The 21,011-nt window shown below is 40.3% G+C and overlaps 1 protein-coding gene across 1 annotated transcript in view; it reads right to left on the reverse strand.

The window, feature by feature from the left end:
- Positions 1-4,411: 4,411 nt before the first annotated feature.
- The window catches only part of nedd4l (NEDD4 like E3 ubiquitin protein ligase), a 43,124-nt gene continuing 26,524 nt past the window's right edge, over positions 4,412-21,011 (reverse strand). The window contains 21 exon segments of the mRNA XM_020600934.1: positions 4,412-5,954; positions 6,506-6,578; positions 7,206-7,302; positions 7,855-7,962; positions 8,359-8,418; positions 8,607-8,667; positions 8,791-8,864; positions 8,975-9,070; positions 9,163-9,233; positions 9,414-9,447; positions 9,450-9,540; positions 10,458-10,687; positions 11,034-11,099; positions 11,446-11,504; positions 12,043-12,097; positions 13,699-13,776; positions 14,619-14,816; positions 16,923-17,105; positions 17,965-18,102; positions 19,053-19,112; positions 20,888-20,965. Coding sequence (XP_020456590.1) covers positions 5,852-5,954; positions 6,506-6,578; positions 7,206-7,302; positions 7,855-7,962; positions 8,359-8,418; positions 8,607-8,667; positions 8,791-8,864; positions 8,975-9,070; positions 9,163-9,233; positions 9,414-9,447; positions 9,450-9,540; positions 10,458-10,687; positions 11,034-11,099; positions 11,446-11,504; positions 12,043-12,097; positions 13,699-13,776; positions 14,619-14,816; positions 16,923-17,105; positions 17,965-18,102; positions 19,053-19,112; positions 20,888-20,965 — 2,013 coding nt within the window. The 3' untranslated portion in view covers positions 4,412-5,851.

The following is a 21,011-nucleotide window of genomic DNA, read 5'->3' on the forward strand; positions in this document are numbered from 1 at the left end:
TCTTTGAAGTAGGCTGTGTCATTGGTGACACGGTATGAATGGATACTATCTTTATTTGGTCTGAACTACAGTCTGGTCAGTCTAATGTGACTTTATTATTAATATTTGTTCATTTAGTAAAGCTACTGATTCTTCATGAGATAAAAAAAAAAACACAAATAAGTATGCGTTTGAATGTATTCATTAAAAATGTGAAAATTCATTGATTTGTCATTTTATTGACTGGGTTAATTATGAAACTGCACCCAATAACATCAACATATCCTGTGCACACGGTCCACTACAGCTGCAAATAGTTTCTAGGCTGAGGCTAAATTTATTTACTAAATTATTTTCCCTTAACATTAATTCTTAGGATTGTAGGAAAGTGAAACAGCAACACACAAACACACTGTTTATTTATATCAACTGCATTAATGAAGACCATTGTGCAATCACAAACAACAGACCTTTTTCTTAAATGAGATATGGACATTTTGATAAAAGCCTGAATGATGACAATGCCAAAAAAAAGGGGGGTGATGGGAAGCAGAAAAGAAATAGATCTCTAACAGCACATTAAAACTTCAAACTCAAAAGAAAGTTGGTCAGACTTAGAGGCTCAACCTATCAACACACTATATGTCTATTCGCATCTGCCTGGTGGAAATCTGCAAAAAGAATTCATTGAAATAAAGATTATACACAAACCAAAAGGCAAACACATGATAAGAAAAACAAACCAGGAGATGAGGGAACACTGAGGTCCTTTTCACACTGTAGCTATTTAGTGTGATAATGGCGTTTGACATACAGGACACAAACACCATTGTCACACTCCACAGCTCTGGAGGACAACGTTTGCTGTAGATATGCCGGCACAGGGGGCTCTAAGACAAGCTGGTGTCTGGGTAACCTGGTGAAACAAGGATAAATGTAGATTGGTGATGTGGCGAGTCAGTGAAGGGTAATGAAGAGAAAGAAAAGTGATCGAAGCAGATACTGTTAAGGTACACATGGTGCAGTGATCAACTCAAAACTCAGGCTGAAATCACACTAATTTATGATTTACACAGCTTTTTAAACCTGGACCCTTTAATATGATGAAATAAAATAAGAATGAAAAGACAATTATGGGAGATAGTGAAAAAATGTGAAGTAAATATTCAAGGTTTATCCAGAGTGTCCAAAGTCCGGTCATGTGTTTTTTTGTACTGATTGTGGGGATGACTGCAGCTGTGCGCATGTGTGTAAGACAGCGACAAAGAGAACACCTGTGTGATCTTCATTGCTTTCTACATTACAAACATTTAAAAAGTTTTTCCAAATGTGGTTGAAAAGTCTTAATTATTGTATGACTGTATGTCACACTAGATCAAAAACATGGCTCCAACCTTTAACACACGCAACATTTCTGAGCTGAAAATGGCACCAAGAATTTGTTCTGCTGTTACATTTGTCACTGGACATAACTGATCAACTTTACTTATAAAACTAAGTCTTAAACTTTGTTGAAAGACTCAGACTTATTGCAGGACAACAACCAAAATTACCTCAGGTTTCTAAGGTGGATCCTCTTTCCAGATTCATTCATTCATACCCAACTCTCGGTCTCCTGCTCCTGCTTCTCCAAGCCACTCTCTGTTCTCTGTTCAGTCCCTTTCACACAAGGCTTCATCTCAGAATCTTTCTGCGCCAAACGGTTCAAGTCCAGTGGTGTGTCCGCAGCTGCGGGTTGATGTGGTGCATTTGGGTTTGGTGCTGTCCAGTCCAAGTCTTTATGTAGACAGAACAGAGTTTGGACAAACAGCCTGTTTCACATTAGTGATAAGCTACAAGGGAAGTATTGATCGGCCCTGACCAGAGGTAGAGGGGGAGGGGTGGAGGATGGGAGGACCAAAAAACTGCTCTGGTGAGGCAATAGTGCCTTAAAACTGATGTTTCACTGAAAGTCACTTAGCTGAACATAACAGACTTTATATGTGATGCTTCTTGGCACAATTTGGAAAATTTACTGTGCATAATACGGTGCAAAGTTTGGCGGAGGGCCAAAAACTTTGCACACAATAGTAAGTTAACACATTTTTGTCATGTGTTCAATCCATTCAGTATGTTATATCATCAGCGTGTTTATCTGGATGTTAAAAAACAGCACTTGACACATTTAACACAAGGAATGTCTAAGTTTTTAGTAGTTAATCAGAGCAGATTTATTAGATCCACTATAAGTAGGCCTAAAAATACTACTGTATTGTATATCCCCAAGCATTAGTTTCACAGTAGAACCTGTTATCTGTAATGCAGATTATGAAGCGGCATCCCTTTAAGCTGGAGGTCACACAGTGTCACTGTGCTCAGATTTCACCCTGTGTCAAAGGGTTCCCAACCAGCAGTACCAACTTTACCACTTTGATTTAAAACGAATTATTTACATATTAATATCAACATTTTGAGTCAGCTGTAATATCTGAACTCCATGTGTTGCAATAGAGAGAGCATGAACACTAAACACACGGAACAATGAATGATGTCAGCGGGGGTAGTTACTGAATTCATCTGTAACGGCTGTGTGGGTACAAGCAGAGGAAAAAAACACTGCTCTAACTGTCTCTTCAGTTGTCATCCAGCATTACAAGCTATTGCTTTGTCACAATATTGATGAAAAGGAGACAAGTACAAGAAACAATAAGAACAATAGTGCAGAATTTTACCATTGCTTTGACTCAGTGATCAGTGTCAGCTGCAGTAAGGTTTTAGTGCTGGGACACAGGTAACATTAAACCACCGTTTACATGACTAACTGATCCTCAATGAAACATTTTGTCAATAGGGGGAAAATTAAACTTAAAAAACCTTTGGGAAAAATATTTTAAAGGTTTGTCCAGACAGGTACAGCATTAGAGTCGAAAACATTAATTCCAAGAACATTAATGGTTTAAGCTTAGTACTATCGACTCTGAGTCCACCGTATTGCTTAACTTCTAGTCAGGATTTCATTCAGGTCAGTGCTGTGACGTAACAGACGAAGAGACCCGTGACACACTGACAGAAAAGCCCAACTGTGAGGCCTCACCTTCACTAGCAAGATCTTTTTTTTTTACAGCAAACCATAGAAATATGTTTGTGTGTTATTATGCTGCGAGATCAAGAGAGATTTATTCTCCTTTGACTATGGAGTGGAGTGCAGTGTTTTGGAAGAGTTGGCTCCTGGTTTGTTTGTGACCAGATCAAGCGCAGGAGGGCTTGATAAAATGTCCCCGCACTGGCAGGGTGGCTTTTATTTGCTCGTCCTTGAAGCTGATAACTCCCGAGACTGGCTGTGTGAATGAACTGAGGTCCCTTCACCACACCATGTGCACACGCACACGCACACAGAAAGGGTTGTTCATCTCATTCATTTAATTTCAGGTACACTTACCCTGTATGCTTTGAAAAATGATTTTTATCTACAGGTGTTTGAATGTGTTGGCTGGATTTCAAGAATCCATCTCTAACGTGGATGGACTGAAACTCTCACTCAGCAGCTGCAGCACCTGTCCATGTGGGAATACAACCTTTTTAAAAAAAACTTTGTGAACTCCTGTGAAAGAAACAACATGCTGACACAAGTAAAAGCATGTTCAGATTCCTGGCTATACAGCTACTAAACCTAAAGGGCTATTCCGGTTCTTAATCAGAGCTGCTAATCCAAAGCAATCATGTCCACAAAGGTCACCTTAGAAGAACGTGCAAACACATTTGGCGGGATTCTCTCTAACTCCAGTAAAATATATATTTGGAAGAGGTAAAGCTAAAATCACAACCACTTCAGCCTCTCTGTTGCTAGTAAATTTAGGATTTGAAATCTTAAGTATTAACAGCAAAATGTACTTAAATAGAAAAAGTACCAAGGAGACAAAGTATCGTAAACACCACACTTAATCAAATGTACTTACTCTGCATCAGTAGAACAGACTAATAACAGGGTTTGTGGTTATTTATTAATTATTTTTCTCCATAGTTCACCAGGTTTTCACAAAGCGTCTAATTTCTACTTTGAGTATGACTAAAGGAAAAGGTCCAGTCTCAATGAACTCAAACAACACACTGAGAAGTTCCATTTTTATTTGACTGAAATTAAATGAACCACAGAGTTGAAAAGAGGGGTGGAATCTTTAACAAATGTGATATTTCATGTCATTCATAAAAAATAAAAAATAAAAAACTCTTAAAAAGAGAGACAAATCTTTACCGAGTCAGTTTGAGTGGTTGGATCACAAGAAGAAACGAGAGGAAAAGGTGAAGAAAAGGAACAAAAGAGATAAAACGGGTAACATTAAAAGATGTAAAGTTTCTGCTCCACATCTGTCAACTTTTTCTGTCTTAGCAGCAGCAGCAGCCCAGATTTACAAACTATTTATATTGCACTGGTTAGTGCATGCAGAAAAAAAAAAACACATTCAAGTTAATGACAAAAGACGTACAACAGGCGACATGACCTCAGAGTGATCTATAAAGTGCCCTTTAGGTTAAATGGTGTTAGAAAAAGGAGAGAGGAAACAAAAAAGTAAAAAAGAAAAACCATTTTTTCCCCTTAGTAAGAAATGTGCTGCTTTATATTCAGTGCCAATCACAGCTTTTCTCTCACACTCGCATGCACACATACAGCTTCATCTTAGTGTTGTTGATCAGTAATACTTCTGTTAAATGTAATACATACATATATTTATATATCATGAAAGAACTTAAACAGTTTTTCAGGACAATTTACAGCATTATGAACAGCAACAGGCATAAGGATAATAATATAATCGCAATGTCTCGGTGAAACTAACCCCAGTTTCAGTTTTCCCTTCCCAACCTTTACATGTTCAAATTACTATGCAGTCAAACACAAGGTACAGTTTCATGCTGCCTTCATAGCTCTACGATAAAAACCATTTCAACACATTTCCTATCACCATAACAAATGATATGGATTATTCATTCCCCAGACTGACCAGATTTACACTTTGTTACACATGTAGTCATATAGACCTGTCAAAATAGTAAACAACATTGCTCATCAGTACAAATATGTTGAGTATTGCTGAATTTTATCAATGATTAATAATGATAATAATAATAATAATAAAACTAAATCTGTTCCATGATTTCAAACATTGTTATTTAAAAAAAAACTACTTCGGGAATTATTTCATCCCCCATTCTTGAATCTTTACCAGTGGTTAAAAAAACAAAACATTATTCTACAAACGGCTGCAGTGACAATTTCTGATCACACAACATATTCAAGGTTTTGCGAAGGGGGTGTGGTCAATTTCCTGAAATGTGACTGGCTAGCATTCCTAAGGTAATCTGGTGTTGGTCTAAGGATTTGAGAGAGCTGTGATCATAGTGCCATTGCAGTTTCTGAGAGAAATAGTGCATGTAGAAGCCAGATTAAGGCCATGCTAGGACCCTCCCACTGGAGGGTGCTTGAATACTGAGCTATAGTAAAGGAGCTATTGAAATGCATTAAAGTTTTCCAGCACTGTAGATTTTCACAGGATGGGGGCAGAGGGGAAAGAAAAGGCAGATCGGGGCCAGCTCGCACTGCTCATTGCTCGTGCCTGTGGATAGTAGGTTTCTTTCCCCAGCACCTTTAGGGAGTGACCTACCTGCACTGAAAAGGTACAAAGATGTAGGCATATTGGCTCGACAAGTCGCTGTACAGTCTCAAACCACTGTGCTGGGTTTGGTGGCTCAGGTATTACAGTACAACATGCTGACACAGAACTGCTACAGCAGCTGGTTTGACATCCCCGTGACTTTTTTTTGTTTGTTTTATTATTATTGGTTGGTTGGTTGGTTGGTTGGCTGGTTGGTTGGCTGGGTGGCAGAAGCTGCTGTTTTAGTCGACCCCCTCGAAGCCCTGTGCGTTCTCCACAGCCAAGAGCAGTTTCTCTCTCAGATCCTCAAATGATTCGTAGATGGGCAGATCCAAGCGATTGAAACTGACAGGGAAAGCATGTAATGGACATATTTTAAAAAGGTAATGTGGTATTCTGTTCCACTGCACACAACACACTGCCATGAAAGTTTGGTTCCTAAACACCTTGCTGACTCCTCCAGCAGGTCATCATTTTCACTTTGGCAGCGAAAGATCTACTGAAACATCTACTAGATAGACCGGCACAGAATTTGTACAAGCATTTATGTCCTCAGGATTGACTTTAAAGCTTTGGAGATCCCTAATTGCGCCAGTGGGTGACATTTTTAATTTGTCCAATTCTTTGGTTTATGACCAAATACCTCCAAAAGTAACATGCCAGTCAGGCTCAGCTGCATAGTTTACTGCCAGTTTCCAAATGTTAGCAGATTAACCTGCTGATCATGGTGCACATTACACCTGCTTAGCATGCTAACATGACCACTGCCACTGTGGTCATGTTAGCATGCACATGGTAGCATTTAGCTCAAAGCCGCTAGCATGGCTGCAGCCTCTTGGAGTTGTTTGTATGTGTGTGTGTGTGTGTGTGTGTGTGTGTGTGTGGTAGTGACATACCATGTGTGAGCTCTTGGCAACTTATCTGGTGTTCCCCACTGCTCGATGGTGAACAGCTGCGGACCATTAGAACCTGGCACAAAAGAAGAGGCTATGATTCTGATGACACTGTAGCGATGATGTAGAAGTGCTTTTATTAGGCCACAAATGTAACCTCAGCTGTGTGTTGTATGCTGGGTCAATTAGACAGACTGAGTCAGTGCTGCTGCCAACAACAGGAGGAAGGAGGACACGTGGGTAATTGTTACATCTTACATTAAAAAACCTATTTTTAAATAATTTAAAGCCTTGTGCATGACTCTATAGTACATACAGCACTGTGCTTAAATTTTAGGCACTTTAGATGTTTAGGTTCAACAATCCGAACACGCAGTACAGCCTGAGTGATATGAACTATCTTCAGAGACAAAAATAGCAAAAAGCCTGAACTTTGATAAAACAGTCTTCTAGTCCTTATAGGCTGATGTAACATTTAGCATCTGTCGCTCCTGTTCTACACATCACACATCTGTGTGTGTGCAGTGACAGTAATTCAGTTCTTGGAACAGCAACACTGTTGACTGATCTCTTCTGGGAAAACAACTTTTGTGTCACTGTTGCATAAAGTTCAGGCCCTGCAGCTGTATCAGATTTCAAAGAGCCGATACTGTTATAGAAGCAGGAATAAAGGAAGCGGAAGTTGTCCGGCGAGCTCACGTACCATAAAGCTCAGCAAAGCCGTTCATTGGCACTCGTGATGTTCCTGTAACGAACTGGAGGAGTCGGATCCTCTTCTCAGCATCCATCAACAGGACGACCTGACAAGAGAGGAAAGATCACACCTCTCAGATTTACAGACTGATTTATCAAATTGTTTGTCTCATTGCCACAATTACATTACAGAAAAAACAATGAAATTATTCAAAGATTTTGCACAGTTTTGCAATATAGCCTGTGTAAGTTTGTGCATAAGGAAAAACAAAAATCAAAGTAAAAAAAAAAAGAAGATAGTACCAATTCAAACAGAAGCTGGTTGAGCCATTTCACTTAATCAGATGACATGACATGACTGTGTGTGTGTAAGTGTATACACATGCACAAACTGTGTGTGTTGAAGCTCAGGTGAAGACAGATGATAACCAGGGCACCTACTACTTCAGGCTCTTTCATCAGAGCAAACAAGCCTGTCCTTCAAAAACAGACTTTGATCTTCAAAAGCAAAGCCAGCTAACCTGCCGCAGCCGGGTGAAGCTGGGAACGAACCTTCATTATGAAAGATCTGGCTTCCAAGGACTTAATATAGCAAATTTAAACTACATATTCACAAAAGTGTGATGCATGCATACTTGTGTCTGTATTAACAGACATACCTTCCAAAACCACTGTATGACTGGATGGTTGGGACAGTAGCCGTTCTTGTAAACAGTGTGTTGTCTCCAGTCGTTCACATCTACATCCCCCAGGCCGCACATAAGCAGCTGCACAGAGACGGAAGAGAACGACAGCATTTACTGTTATTGTTACTTCTTAGCAGAGACGGAATTTCACGCTTTAAATATCACAGTGACTAATGAGTGTTGTCATTTTAAAGGACTGCCAGTGTTTTTCTCAACTAATCAGCGGGTCAATATAACATCAGATAACAGTTGAACAATGTTCATCAGTTTCCCAGAGTCCAAGAAGACATGGTTTGTTGTGTTTGAGTAAGAGTTTAAAAGTCACAGTTTGCTACATTTGAGAAGCTGTAACCACTGAATCTTTGGTCCTTTTACTTAAAAAACTAATGAACAGTCAATAGTTTCTGCAGATTCAGTTTCTGTCAATCAATAATTTACTGACGAGTCATTTCAGCTCTACTAACAAGGCAACCATACCTCCAGTTCATTTTCATCAAAGATCTTGATCAGATCTATGAGAATGAGCTCAGTGAAGCCCTGGAAATGAAAGAAAGAAGAGATTACAACATATTTCTAATGAAAGTACAATTCAAGGAATTCACAAAATACTCAACATTCTGAAAGCATTGTTAATGAAGGTAGATTTAACTGGGGGTACAAAGGCCAGCACGAAGTCTGTGGTCACACTGCCCCCATGTGGTGACAGTATTATTGCAGATAAATACCTCCAGGAAGGCGTTCATCTGCTTCTGGACCCGACTGACAAACCTCCACTGGATGACCAGACTGTCGGAGAGATTAGTGATAAAATGAACAGTTTTAGCTCAATGTTTCATGATGGTTTTTTTTTATAATAACTGCTGTTAAAAGGCCACATAATTATAAACAAGTTGAATTTATATTCCTTACTCGATGTATTCCTTTTTGTTCTCATTGGTGACCACCATGTCAGAGCCACTGGGCTTCAGGTCGACCTGGTATGTCTGGGGGACGACGACAAGGAAAATAAAGGTCAGGAAATATGATATGATATCCAGCGGTTTTACTTTATTGCAATTAAAACTAAGATTTCAACTCATTCAGCCTTGCGCACCTGTCCAAAGTTGTCCTCATCAATACAGAACCTCAGGTCCAGCTCAGTGGGATCATTTTCCAGAATCCACTTCAGAGAGTTGTAGTATTCACTGTCCTGCAGGGCAGAGAAACATTAGACTCAAAGGACATTAACTCATTCATTGGATTTTATTTGTGAGATTGCAGGGTTTCTGTCTTGGCTCTTACCACAGACTCCATGTCTTTAAGAGAGATTTGTTTTCCCAGCATCATTTTGTAAAAGGGTCGAATGAAAAAACCTGAAAAAGAAGAAGATTGAACATTGTGCTGTAATAGTGTTTGCAAAAGAGTTTAAAAAATGTAAAACATGTTCTCAGACATGAGGAACTTGAAAATACAGTAATATATTAACAAGATTTGGGATTTCTTTTTTCTCCAGTACATTTATCAAAGACAAGATCCAACATTTAGCAGCTTACCATCCAGTAGTTTTCCATGAAACACAGCCATTCCTGTCCTGCTACACGTCCAATGAACTTGAAATAGGAAAGATGATCCTCATTGCAGAGGCCAGAGTTGGGATTGATTTGGAGAGTGTAGTTGTCCCTGGACAGACACAGTGGAGGAAAGTCAGCAATTCAGTAATGCTAGTGCAGTCATATATGTAAACCTTAAAACAGGTAAATAAATATATCTCAAATGAAATTTCTATTTGTAGCCCTAATCTATGAAAAGAGGAAAGTTGGTGCAGGATATTACAATTATAATATTTAAAAAACAAACAAACAAACATTAATGCCTTCATAGAAATAATCTTGATTCCATAGCAAATGGCCGTGCTCCAGACAGTTATTGATTTATTTCTTATTCATGATATCCTGTAGCTGTGGTTAATAAATCTTAAGGTATAGCATGTCACATTTTTCTTTATTTTACCATGGCAAGAAAATCCTGCATGATTCACAGAGACGCTGCCGCTGTTTTGGGGACATCTTACATCCCATATTGCAAAACAATTTTCATTACATGCAGTTACATGGCGATGAAAGGACTAATTAAAAAAAAAAAAAGTTGCTGTGATGAATAATCACGACGTGCCTATAATTATATTTTGTATTAAATCAAGCAAATTTTTAGTTTCCTTGACTTTTCAATCGCTCCATTTGTGTTATTTATTTCTTGTTACGTTTGCCCTACATGACAAAACTAAGAGAATATCAACCAAGTCTGGTGCCAACAAAAGCACCAAACATAAGACACTTTCTATGTTGACATGTCGTGTATGTGGAAAACATTTATTCCATTTAGAAGGAGTGGAGACATTAGTCCGAGTGAAAGGAAACCTTACACACTTTGTGGAAAAAGCCATTCAAAAATACATCAGTAAAGGATTTTTTTTTTCATCAGCTTTGAATAACACCTGTGTCATATCGTGTTCAACACCTCAATGGTTCAAACTTCTCCTCAGGCAGAGGCAGCTCTGTAACTCTAAAGCAACCACACACAAAGAAGCAAAGACTTACGTGGCAGAGTATTCAAACAGGCCATAGTAGGGATTAAACATCTCCTTGGATAAGAGGAAGAACCACTCTCTAGCCACACCACCGTAGTCCAGTCCTTTCTCCGACTCGAACTCGATCCACAGCCGTGCCTTCAGAACATCCGGCCTCTTCAGGGACATGATTCGACGGTACGACTCTTCAAAGATGTTGTTCCTGTGCAGCTTCATCTCAAATCGGTTGGGGATGTCTGCCTGGAAGAGTTCGCAAAATAAAACTGGCTTCTTAGATTCAAACATTAGAAAACAGACAAAGGACAGGAACATGCAATTTGTACTCTATCTACAAAGTGATATTCACAAAGAAATGTGAAATGATTGCAATTAATATTTATCATAAACAAACTCACACGGCATCAAGAAAGCTGAATAAGTATCCAATCGAACATAATCAAAACAGACATAATTTGGACCGCCCTCATGCGCAAGGGGGAGCCGTCGGCTTGAGAAAATGTAGCTTTGCCGTGGTATTGTTATGCAAAGGTTTCCCAGTGTGAAGCCTGAAACCCAAGATGCATCTGTATTTTAAATCCGTTCTTACCGGTTTCTTCAATTTCTTCCTAAAGTAGTCATATTTCTGTTTGAACTCTCGGGAGTAGGGAACAGCCTGCACAGACAACAAACAACACACATGGGAGGTAAAACTGATCAATGCCCTTCGGACACTTTGCCTGTGATGTAAAGGTTTTAGTAGGAAAACTAAATGTGTTTCCATTTCTTATTAAAACAACAAAAACGACATGAGTGTAACTTGGCGAGGAGCGACGGCAGCAAGGGAGAACATTATCTGAAGTGGTACACAGAATGACAGGAAGGCGTTGGCATGTTAAGTGACAACTGTGGTGACAAAGTGGTGTACTGTTGTGCAAAGCAGCACGGATAGTGTGCGACAGATAGAACTACAGTGGCAGAATCCCTCAGAATAAGCAGGGTGGTAGGAGGCAACGACTCACAGGTCCTGTGATAGCTGGGCTTTGCAGGCGAGGATCCTCCCACTGTGTGTTCTTTGTATCTGAAAGAAACAAAACACAAAGAGCATGTGAGCAGGATTCACCAGGATATCTAGTGCAGAAATGATGAGTTCATTAATGGATTTGTTTTGTCACAGAAAATAAATCAATGCTTCTAATCAGTTAACCGTTAAGCAATTGTCTAAAGAATTAGCTGGTTTCAACTTCTCACAAAGACTTTGGGCTCTGAGACGTGTAAGGCCCATGTTCTCACCATCTTATGAACTAAAGAAAAAACTCATCAAGAACTAAAACCATTAATATTACTGTATATAATTAACAATCTCCATCAAGGCATACAGAAATGTAGTGAAATTAATTCAAGACTCTGATCATCTGCCTTGCTCTTCCACTTTATTCAGTTAAGTGGCACTGCTGCACTACATAAAGCCAGAATGGATGAGCTGCTTTGCTGACGCTGAAAAATCTGCGGTTGCGGCCGCACTGCCACGTGCTATAAAAAGTACAGATGCTAAAAAGAGAAAGGCAGATAAAGAATGACCAAATACAAGCATGGAAACAGAATGACAGTCGTCTTACTGTGGTCGATGTAGAAGGTGCGTCCATCTGTGTGAACTCTTTCTTCCCACCCAGGCTGAAAAGCGAGCAAAAGAGAGGAAGAATCAGGAAAAACACACACGGTCACTAATAACCAGGCCATGCTCAGATGGTAATTTCACAGTCACTAATAACCAGGCCATGCTCAAATAGTAATTTAAATCCATCTGCTTTGTTTCCTTTTTTTAATTTATGATTGATTGAACTTGGCTGACCGTCAGCTGGGCTAAACGCCGACAGCCCAGCACTGCAGGAAGGGCAAGCTCAAGCAAACACCACAAAGGAACTGAAAGGATTTTCTCTTATATTTGAGACAGGTCTTCGATGTCAGCAAGGCAGGGAAATAACCACAACATAGAAAGAAATCACCAGTACTAGTTCAAACCAGAACACCACCACTGACACTGTGACCACTCAGTACAGTGTCACAGGCCACAGACATCAGCAATCAGGCAATTGGAAAAATAAATAAATAAATCGCAGTAGATTCAGAGTAAAAGGGGGTAGGGAGAGAGACCGAGTCTGACAGTCTGTCAAACAGGGTGTACCTACAGCATGTATAGTATGTTTCTAAGTATGCTGCAACTGCATGAGAGGAGACCACAGTGAAAAGCTGATAGCACATGCAGAATACAGCCAGTTCTTTCCTCTAACGACAGTACGGCACCTTTTGTTTCCCTTGAAACCTCCAACCCTCCCTCTGCCCCAATTCACCCCATTTTCCTCTTTCAGTCCTTCCTTGTTTGTTCTCCGTCTCTCTCTAACAAATACCCGGTGCATCCGGCCTCGTTCCACTTTCCCAACTCGTCTATCTGTGCCTCAGACACTCATAAAGGGACACAGACATGGAGCAGTCTGAGGGATCCCAGGAGGACGGCGGAGAACTCCAGTCATTAGCAGAATGGAAAGGTGGCGGTGCAAGGAGGGCGCACAGAGAGAGGAAGTGGGGTAAAAGGGAGGGACATGTACAGTCCATCCATGCCAGTCGTGAGAGAGAAAGAGAAAAAAGAGAAAGAGAGGAAAAAATAAACAGCACAAGGCTCTGTGCAGGCATTTGACCAGACTGGACCGGACCAGACAAGTAGGTAGGCAGGCACCAACCAACCTCCTCTGGTAGGTTCTGCCAAACAGACATTGTCAGGTGTAGAAGTAGTAGCATACATTAGATCCACCAGAATGGAGAGAAAGAGAGAGAGAGAGAGAGAACACACACACATGCACATACCACACACAAGCCTGTGAGATGGTACAAACCCATGAAGCTTTGATTATTCAGCAACTAGCATCGGTGTAACATTTAGCCCACTGGTTGGCAGTTTCTCTTTGTCACATAGATAATAGTGCAGGTGACAGTCAGTCTTCAACTCACAATGTAATATCACCCCCCCCCAGGCAGGTGCATTCTCCCACTGACCCTCTCTTTTCCAACAGGACTAAAAAGAAAATATCTTATACAGTCTGCTCACATGATCATGGTTTCTCTTTTACTGCAAAGGTCCCTTCATTCACATACTTCACAGCAAAGATAAATTCACCACTTAGACTAACTAAGTCAGACTGTAAACAAAAACCACAACATGAATATCATGGCGCAGAAAAGCTGTTAAATGCACAGTTGGTGAAACTGACTGTACTTACAGGAAGAGGGCCGAGTTCACCGGGCTCCATTGAGTTCTTATTCCTCATATAGACCGGATATTTCAACCTGGGATCCTCCTAGTTGTCAGGGCAAGGGAAGGAATGAATGAACAAAAAAAGGTGGTTGTAATTAAAAGGAAAATAAAACATTTTATAGTTGCTACAGCATAAAGATAAAACTGTAGGTCCTAAATATAACAAAACTCTCCAGATCTGACAATGAATCACAATAGAAGCTGAAGCCAATGTGAAGCTGGCTTCCTCACCACCAGATGTCGCTCTGAGCTCCAGTGAGATCATCTCTAACACTCACGCAGAAACACGAAATATAAACTACTCATGAGTCATGTACATGTCGTACTTGATGTGCCAACAGTTATATTACATTAAGTCTGCTGCTGACTGTTTTTACCATCATATCTGCTGCTGTTGGTCATGTGCACTACCGTCCATGTGCATCTCACAACCATCTGCTAATCTTCTTGTTATTATTTGCTCTACTGTCACTGATTGTACAGGGTTTGAGTTATAGCCTGTTAGGTTGTACCGTTTAGCTTTATCCTAACCACTCTGACTTAGTTTTCTTATTCTTTTTATTCTATTTTTACTCTACTTTTATTCTATTTTAGTTTCCTAAATGGTGTGGCATTCAATACTAGGTGAGAGAGAACCGGTGTTTTGTTTTTCTGCATGTCCTGCACATATAGTGAACTGACAATAAAAATTTTTGATCTTTAGAGGGGTGTCCATTAAAATCAAATCCAGTACTCATTCTTTATATATATATATATATATCTTAATACACATACAACTATTATTGTTCTTTCCTGTAAACTACTAAAAACGGATTGAAAATTAAAGCCCTGAACAATAAAGTGCTAAACTAACTGAACATTCAGAAGTCCAGCCTGTCAGCTAACCCAGGTGGTTGTTCGGCTGTTGTGGTCGATGAAGAAAGGCCGACCGTTGGGGGCTATCCTCATCTCCCAGCCTGGGGGCAGGAAGCTCTGCTGTGCCTTGTGCTGCGACTTGGGGGAGCTGTAAGGGGACGGCTGGGGAGACTGTGGGTTGGAGAATGTGTCTTTCACAGCTCTCCGCACCTGGATGTTGTTGGCTCCCTGAAAACAAAATAAATAAATAAAAAATAAGTGGAGTATTGTCAGTCTCAGACTATAAAGGAGGGGACTGTCACTGTAAGTTTACATGGATAACTGATAGTTTGAAACAAATCAGCACAGATGCAAGAGTTGCCTTGGTATTCTGTTTGGAAACAAAATGATTAGAGAAGATCTTTCATAGGAAAGAGCATCACTATTGTATCTACTGAAGCAGCCCAGCATAATGAGTGTACCTACATCATACTGTTCTCAGTACAGTAATCATCACTGACAGTTTTGATTTTTAACAAGAGAAAAGACTGCATTAATTAATCCACAGACCTCTCACCTTTCCTGGAAGTTATAATTACAATATTCTTCTGTGTTTCACTTCCTCTTACTCCTACAATGCCTCGTTAACACACAGACACACACACACACACACCCCTTAATTAAACCTCCTTCTGTAACCTTAATAGTACCAAAGGCTCTTCACCACCATGTGATTCCATTCGATCCAATGTGGATCAAAAAGAAACAATGTGCTGATTATAATTAGTCACATGCATCATTTAAAAATTTATGGAAATGCTCATTTTTCATGTATTTTGCATAAATGAGGAATATGCACAGATGAGAAATATCTCAAGCAAAAGTTTGATAATTTTTTTTAAATGTCAAACCCTCAGCTGCTTGTGCATGTGCACACAAAGCCTTCTGAAAACACCAACTCTGATAGATGCAACCACCGACTATATAAAAAGCAGAAGTGATGCCAAAACAAGCTCTATATACAGTCTACTCATGCAACACAATCCAACTATAAACTGTGAATAGTGTTAGAATTAGTGATGGTCTCATGCAGTTCTTTGCCTAAAGTGATGGTCTCAATAAAGACTGTGTCAAGTCAAAAGTGGAAGGTTAATTGTATGACCTGTAATGTCACGTAGTAGCATATAAACCACCAGCCCTGTGTGATTATTAAACCTCCTGATCAATGAGTAAAGAGACCGGTCTCATGAAAAGCAAACAGTGTAAAAAAACCAAAACATCCAGGGCACTAAAGTTATTTAACACCAGTGATCAAAATGTTTTGTGGGGAAATTTAGCATGGTACAATCCAACATTTTGAGGATGCTTGCTTCATGGACTGCTTTTTAGAAAGATTTCTTGAGGGAAGGAAGTTTTTTTTTAGTGTATAGCAGCCACAGGTACAAGACTAGGAGCACATGAGGTGTGCAAGCTGAAAGCTTACTTATTCCTTCATAAAAGTCTGACCCTGCAGCTGCAGGGTTCAGCAAAGGCATAATAGCGCCGTTAAGGTATTTACAAAGGATGGAATGCCATACAAATCAATATTGAAATGTTAACCACAGATCCAACAGTATGCTGTTAATTTACTTTTTGTTGCTAAAATAACCAGAAGATTTACAGATGTTTAGTTTCCAAGATCAATTTCACCGATTTGGAGATTAACTGTTAGCCGCTTACAATCACTTGGGATCAGTGATCACTTTAAATAATTTATTAATCTAGCGGTAACCGAGTCTACCATCTTGAATTTACTACAGCAGCTTCATCCTGTTGGTGTTATTGCTTTAAAACATTCTGCACTGCAGAATGAAAAGCTGGCTGTGCCAAGAGAGAATACTGTTCACAGCAAATTCATCATCATGATTAACAAAGCTTAGGAAACACTTGGACCATTTCATGTGATTAATCACTGGCAAAAAAAGCTGTATGAAGACAGACAATCAGCATTGATGGAAAGATGAAAATAAGAAACAAAGAGAAAAGAGTGGTTAAATGATGAGATTAATCTTTCCATGGGGTTGACAGAGATGAGAGGAGAGCGAAGCAGCATCAAGACTGAGTTAACCTGAAAGATGTAGTGATGGGAAGTGTACATTTAAAGAAGGAAACTGAGGACTGGTTTTAATTTAGGCAGGTGAGGATCATGGTTTGGTCATCTTCTAAAGGATGGAAACACTGATACAATGAAGGATTGCATGAAAAAAAGTGGAAGCATATAGATGGGAGAAAAAAGAAGAAGTAACCAAGTAGTCCTCGGGTAAAAGAGGAAAAAGATATGGTGGCGCAGGGGCCGTGCAGGTGGCTAATTCTCACCTCCAAAGGGGTGGAAAGGGTGACGGTAGGGGAGCTCAGGCTACGAGGTCGTCGGACCTGGGGCTCATGGAGGTGGTTGTTCGAGGCATTGGAAGAGGAAGGAGGGATGGACGTGGGCGCCAGGGCCGAGGCTCCGCCTGAATCCGCTGCTGCCGCTGAGGCACTGGCTCCATCTTCAGTCAGCTGTCAGCAAGAATGGCACTTTTGAGATTAAAGTGGGTTTTGAATAAGGCAAGTAATGCTGTTTGCAAAACCAAAGCATGCCCCCATCATTACTGTAAGCCAAACTGTACGGCTGTCTGCACCTGAAAGGTCTGGATGTGTGTTTATCTTCCAGGAAAATTTGTATGGGTCATTTATGCCACTCAATACATACTTATTAATGTTTAAGATAACACATCCGACTAGAAAATAGGGACAAAAACTTTCAAGTTACGGTAATTTTACTGTTATTTTTAACCCTAACCCAAGTAACAGACACAACAGGTAAAGCTACAGTTACACTGAGCAAAGACTGTAACAATACTGTTATCTAAAACCATATGTGCTTTTCTTTTCAGTAATAACAAAAATGGATGAGAATGAGAAGCCTATGTGAAGAAAGACAACAGATCAACAGGTATAATATAACCGACAGTGTTCTGGTAAAGCAGACATGAAAGGGTGGATGAGCATTAAACACCCACTCCCATGTAGAAGTCTCTCCTCATGTCAGACTATGTGTGGCTGCTTCATTTGCAGAGACAGTGGAAGCAAGTGGAAAAACAGTGTAGAAATGGGAAAGGGGAGAGGAAAAAGTGGTGGGTCATTGCCAGGGTTTGCAAAGATGTGACCAGCGCAGAGTCGCACTTTATCCAGAGTATCAAAAAATGCTAGACAGGAGATACAATAAAGTTGGACAGAACAGGAAACCAGACAGAGATAAAGAGAGACAAAGATACTGCGATTAGGGAAGAGGCCCAGCACACAGGCCAAAGACAGGACAGGGGCCAAGGTAAAGATCCAGACCAGCCCAACAGCCAGCCCTTCAGACCTGCTGTACCTGCACGATTGGCCTAGTCCATGTTGTGGTGCGGTTGTTATGGTTGACGTAATATGTTCTTCCCTTGATATCCTTCCTCTCCTCCCATCCTGGGGGCAGGCCAGGGGTGGTCAAGGCGTAAGCAGTCGACGAGGGAGACTGGCCAAGTGTAGAGAGAAAGAAAAGCAAAGACAGCTAATCAGTAGAGGCTGGTATGCTTGGTGACATGTGGAGGGAATCTTCATATTTTACAATGATTCTGCACCAAGAAGCGTCAGGCCACAAAATACTGTCTGGACAAGTGAACAGAAACGGATGTTTTCAGTTTATAATCAGCATTATTCCAACATACCACACACCTTCCCCTCACAATCTAACAACAAAACAAAGGCTTTAATACATTTTCCCATTTCAGCTGCGTAGAAAGAGAAACCATTTAGGGACGACATGTGACAAAAGTTAATGGAAACACACAAAACACAATGACGCGCACACACACACAGCAGCGCTAAAATAAACAGCACATGGTGAGAAGCAGTGGTTCATACTGTACTTTGCTAAGTCAGCTATTAACCAATTATAGCATTAAGATTACTGGAATATTCAACCAACTGACCATAAACTAAGGTAATATTTAAAATACAACCATGCAAACATAACAACACTGAACATTAAACATTTATCATGTTGTTTTATGGCTTATTAACGATGGTATTACTTAATATTGCATTGACTCCCATGCTGACGACTCTGTACACTACTAATTCAGCAACTCTGGGACAACTACTGCGCTAAATAAGCGCTGCAGTGCATCCTAGCACCACCAGAGAGGGAAGTAAATAAAGAAGGAATCGCTGAAATAATGGATGTCCTCATCAGCTGATCGTTTAAAAAAAAAACAATCATCTCCCAGCAAGAATGTGCATTTCAATGAAATTCTACATAAAAGTTTTCAATAATATAAATTAATGAAGCCCTCGTGGTGTCAAAGTGCACTCTCTTAGGATGCACAAAAGTCAGGGGACACATATAGGCCATTCAAAATAGTGTCTGGGAACTAAGAGACTGAGGCTTATAGGGTTTGTACAGTATATAAACTGACACATTACCATAGGCTCCTCACCCCCTGAGACTGTTTGAGTTCTTGTTCTTCTGGTCTGGGAGGCCTGCTGGTGGTAGACAACAGGGGAAGATGGTCTTTAGTTTACAGCAGGTTATATTTTCATCACCAGGGCGGAAGTAATGGGGCAAGGGAGAGTGTTCGGGCAGCAGTGAAGTGAGGGTAACATACAAAAGGGGGAATTTATTCTCAGAGGAGGTGAAGCGCGACAAGCAGTGAGGAGATTCTTGTGATTATTGGCCACAGTGGGAAAGTGCAGTGGTTGATTATTAAACAACAGATCATACCCAGCGAAGCATATAAGCAGTGAGTAAATCAAGTATCAAATCAAATCAAATCAATCAAGTAAATCAATTTTAATAGACAAGCAATAAAAAGGAAAACAGTCTGAGCTGCAGAAGCAAGGACAGCATTTCCCTGTTGGAGGGAGGACCCAGATTCAGTTCCCTGAACTGAAAATTAAATCCCCAGTCAATACGGCCTCTTTAAGCTCGACCCAAGCAGAAAAGCTACAGTAACACCAGTCAGAGACATGGCCAGTTCTCTGCCCTGAAAATGTTAGAGCAGTGAAGCTGAATTACTGGGCTGATGTTCAGAATCTTTGAATGTCAGACATGAAGTCAAATAAATGATAAAATGCACAGGAAATTAAAACAATTCATCCAAACAATCAACAAGAGATGTACTGCAAGTAAGATGGCAAAATCAGTGCTTTACAAAGACAGATACTTGATGCCGTTCTGCTTTTTCTAAACAACCTGGAGGACAGTTAGCAAAGCACCACCACAAACAGCCCTAAAGCCTTTAGTATTCCAAAAAACACACATGCTCAGATCTGCATTCAGCTGCTGTGGAATTTAAAGCAACCCAACAACCTTCTATTAAGGTTTGCAAACATGTTTTGCAATAACTGGGAAGCAGTGAAAATGAGGAATACAAGCCTGTTTTGAATAGAGGCCTGGTCACAACAAACAGCACCAACTGACCCATGCACACCTTTTATATTATTAAGGAAGTGTTTCTACTAACACAATGATAGGAAACTCCTATCCTCTCCTCTAATTTCAATATGATCAACACTAACCTAAACCCAGGACACACAGCAAACAAATGCAGCTGATATTTTCCCTCTGATGGCTTCTTAATGAGCCTACTGTTATCCAGCCAGTTCAGAGGGAAAGGCTGACATGAGCACCCGCACTTTTCCTTGGCATGACACTGCTGTGACTCAGCTGTGAGACAAACACCTGATTCAGATTGTGTGACAGTTTGTTGAGCTGAATCTCCACTGATGCTATGACTCAGGATTCTCAGAACTGACATGACACTGTCCTCAAGCTTACTTGTCTGGTTTCAACTAGAATGGTTATTCTGCTGGCACACAGCTACAGAGCCAAGGTTTCCACAATGCATCAAACACAGTGGCGAGTGAATCGCAAAGAGCAGAGAGCAGTAGTGTGAAAGAAGGATGGAGGAAAGAGTGGCGAGTGAATCGCAAAGAGCAGAGCGGTAGTGTGAAAGAAGGATGGAGGAAAAGATTTGGCAATCCTACGGAGGCATGAAGTGAGAGCAGGAAGGCAACACCAACACTGCCTAACACCAACAAGTGGAAATTTTAAGTGCAAGGAGGAGAAAGAATGTGATTTTAATGTGTGGTACACCTAACAGACAACAGACATGAGGTAAATGAGAATACAAACCCGTTTAATTCATTTAGTGAACTAACCAAAGAATGTTCACTACAGTGAAAGTAATATAACAAGAGAAGGAAGTCAAAAAAAAAAAAAGAGGATGAGAGAAGTGTGACCGTTCAGACATATGTACCGTAAGAGGAGGAGCCTGGGCCTGATCACTGACGCCATCTGTCATACTGGAGGAACGTAGTCTGTTTGACAGCTGACTCTGTTAGAAAAAAGAAAGTAGGTAAGGAGAGAGTAAAAAAAAAAAC

The sequence above is a fragment of the Monopterus albus genome, unplaced genomic scaffold (assembly GCF_001952655.1).
Source record: "Monopterus albus unplaced genomic scaffold, M_albus_1.0 scaffold49.1, whole genome shotgun sequence".
Lineage (NCBI taxonomy): Eukaryota > Metazoa > Chordata > Actinopteri > Synbranchiformes > Synbranchidae > Monopterus > Monopterus albus.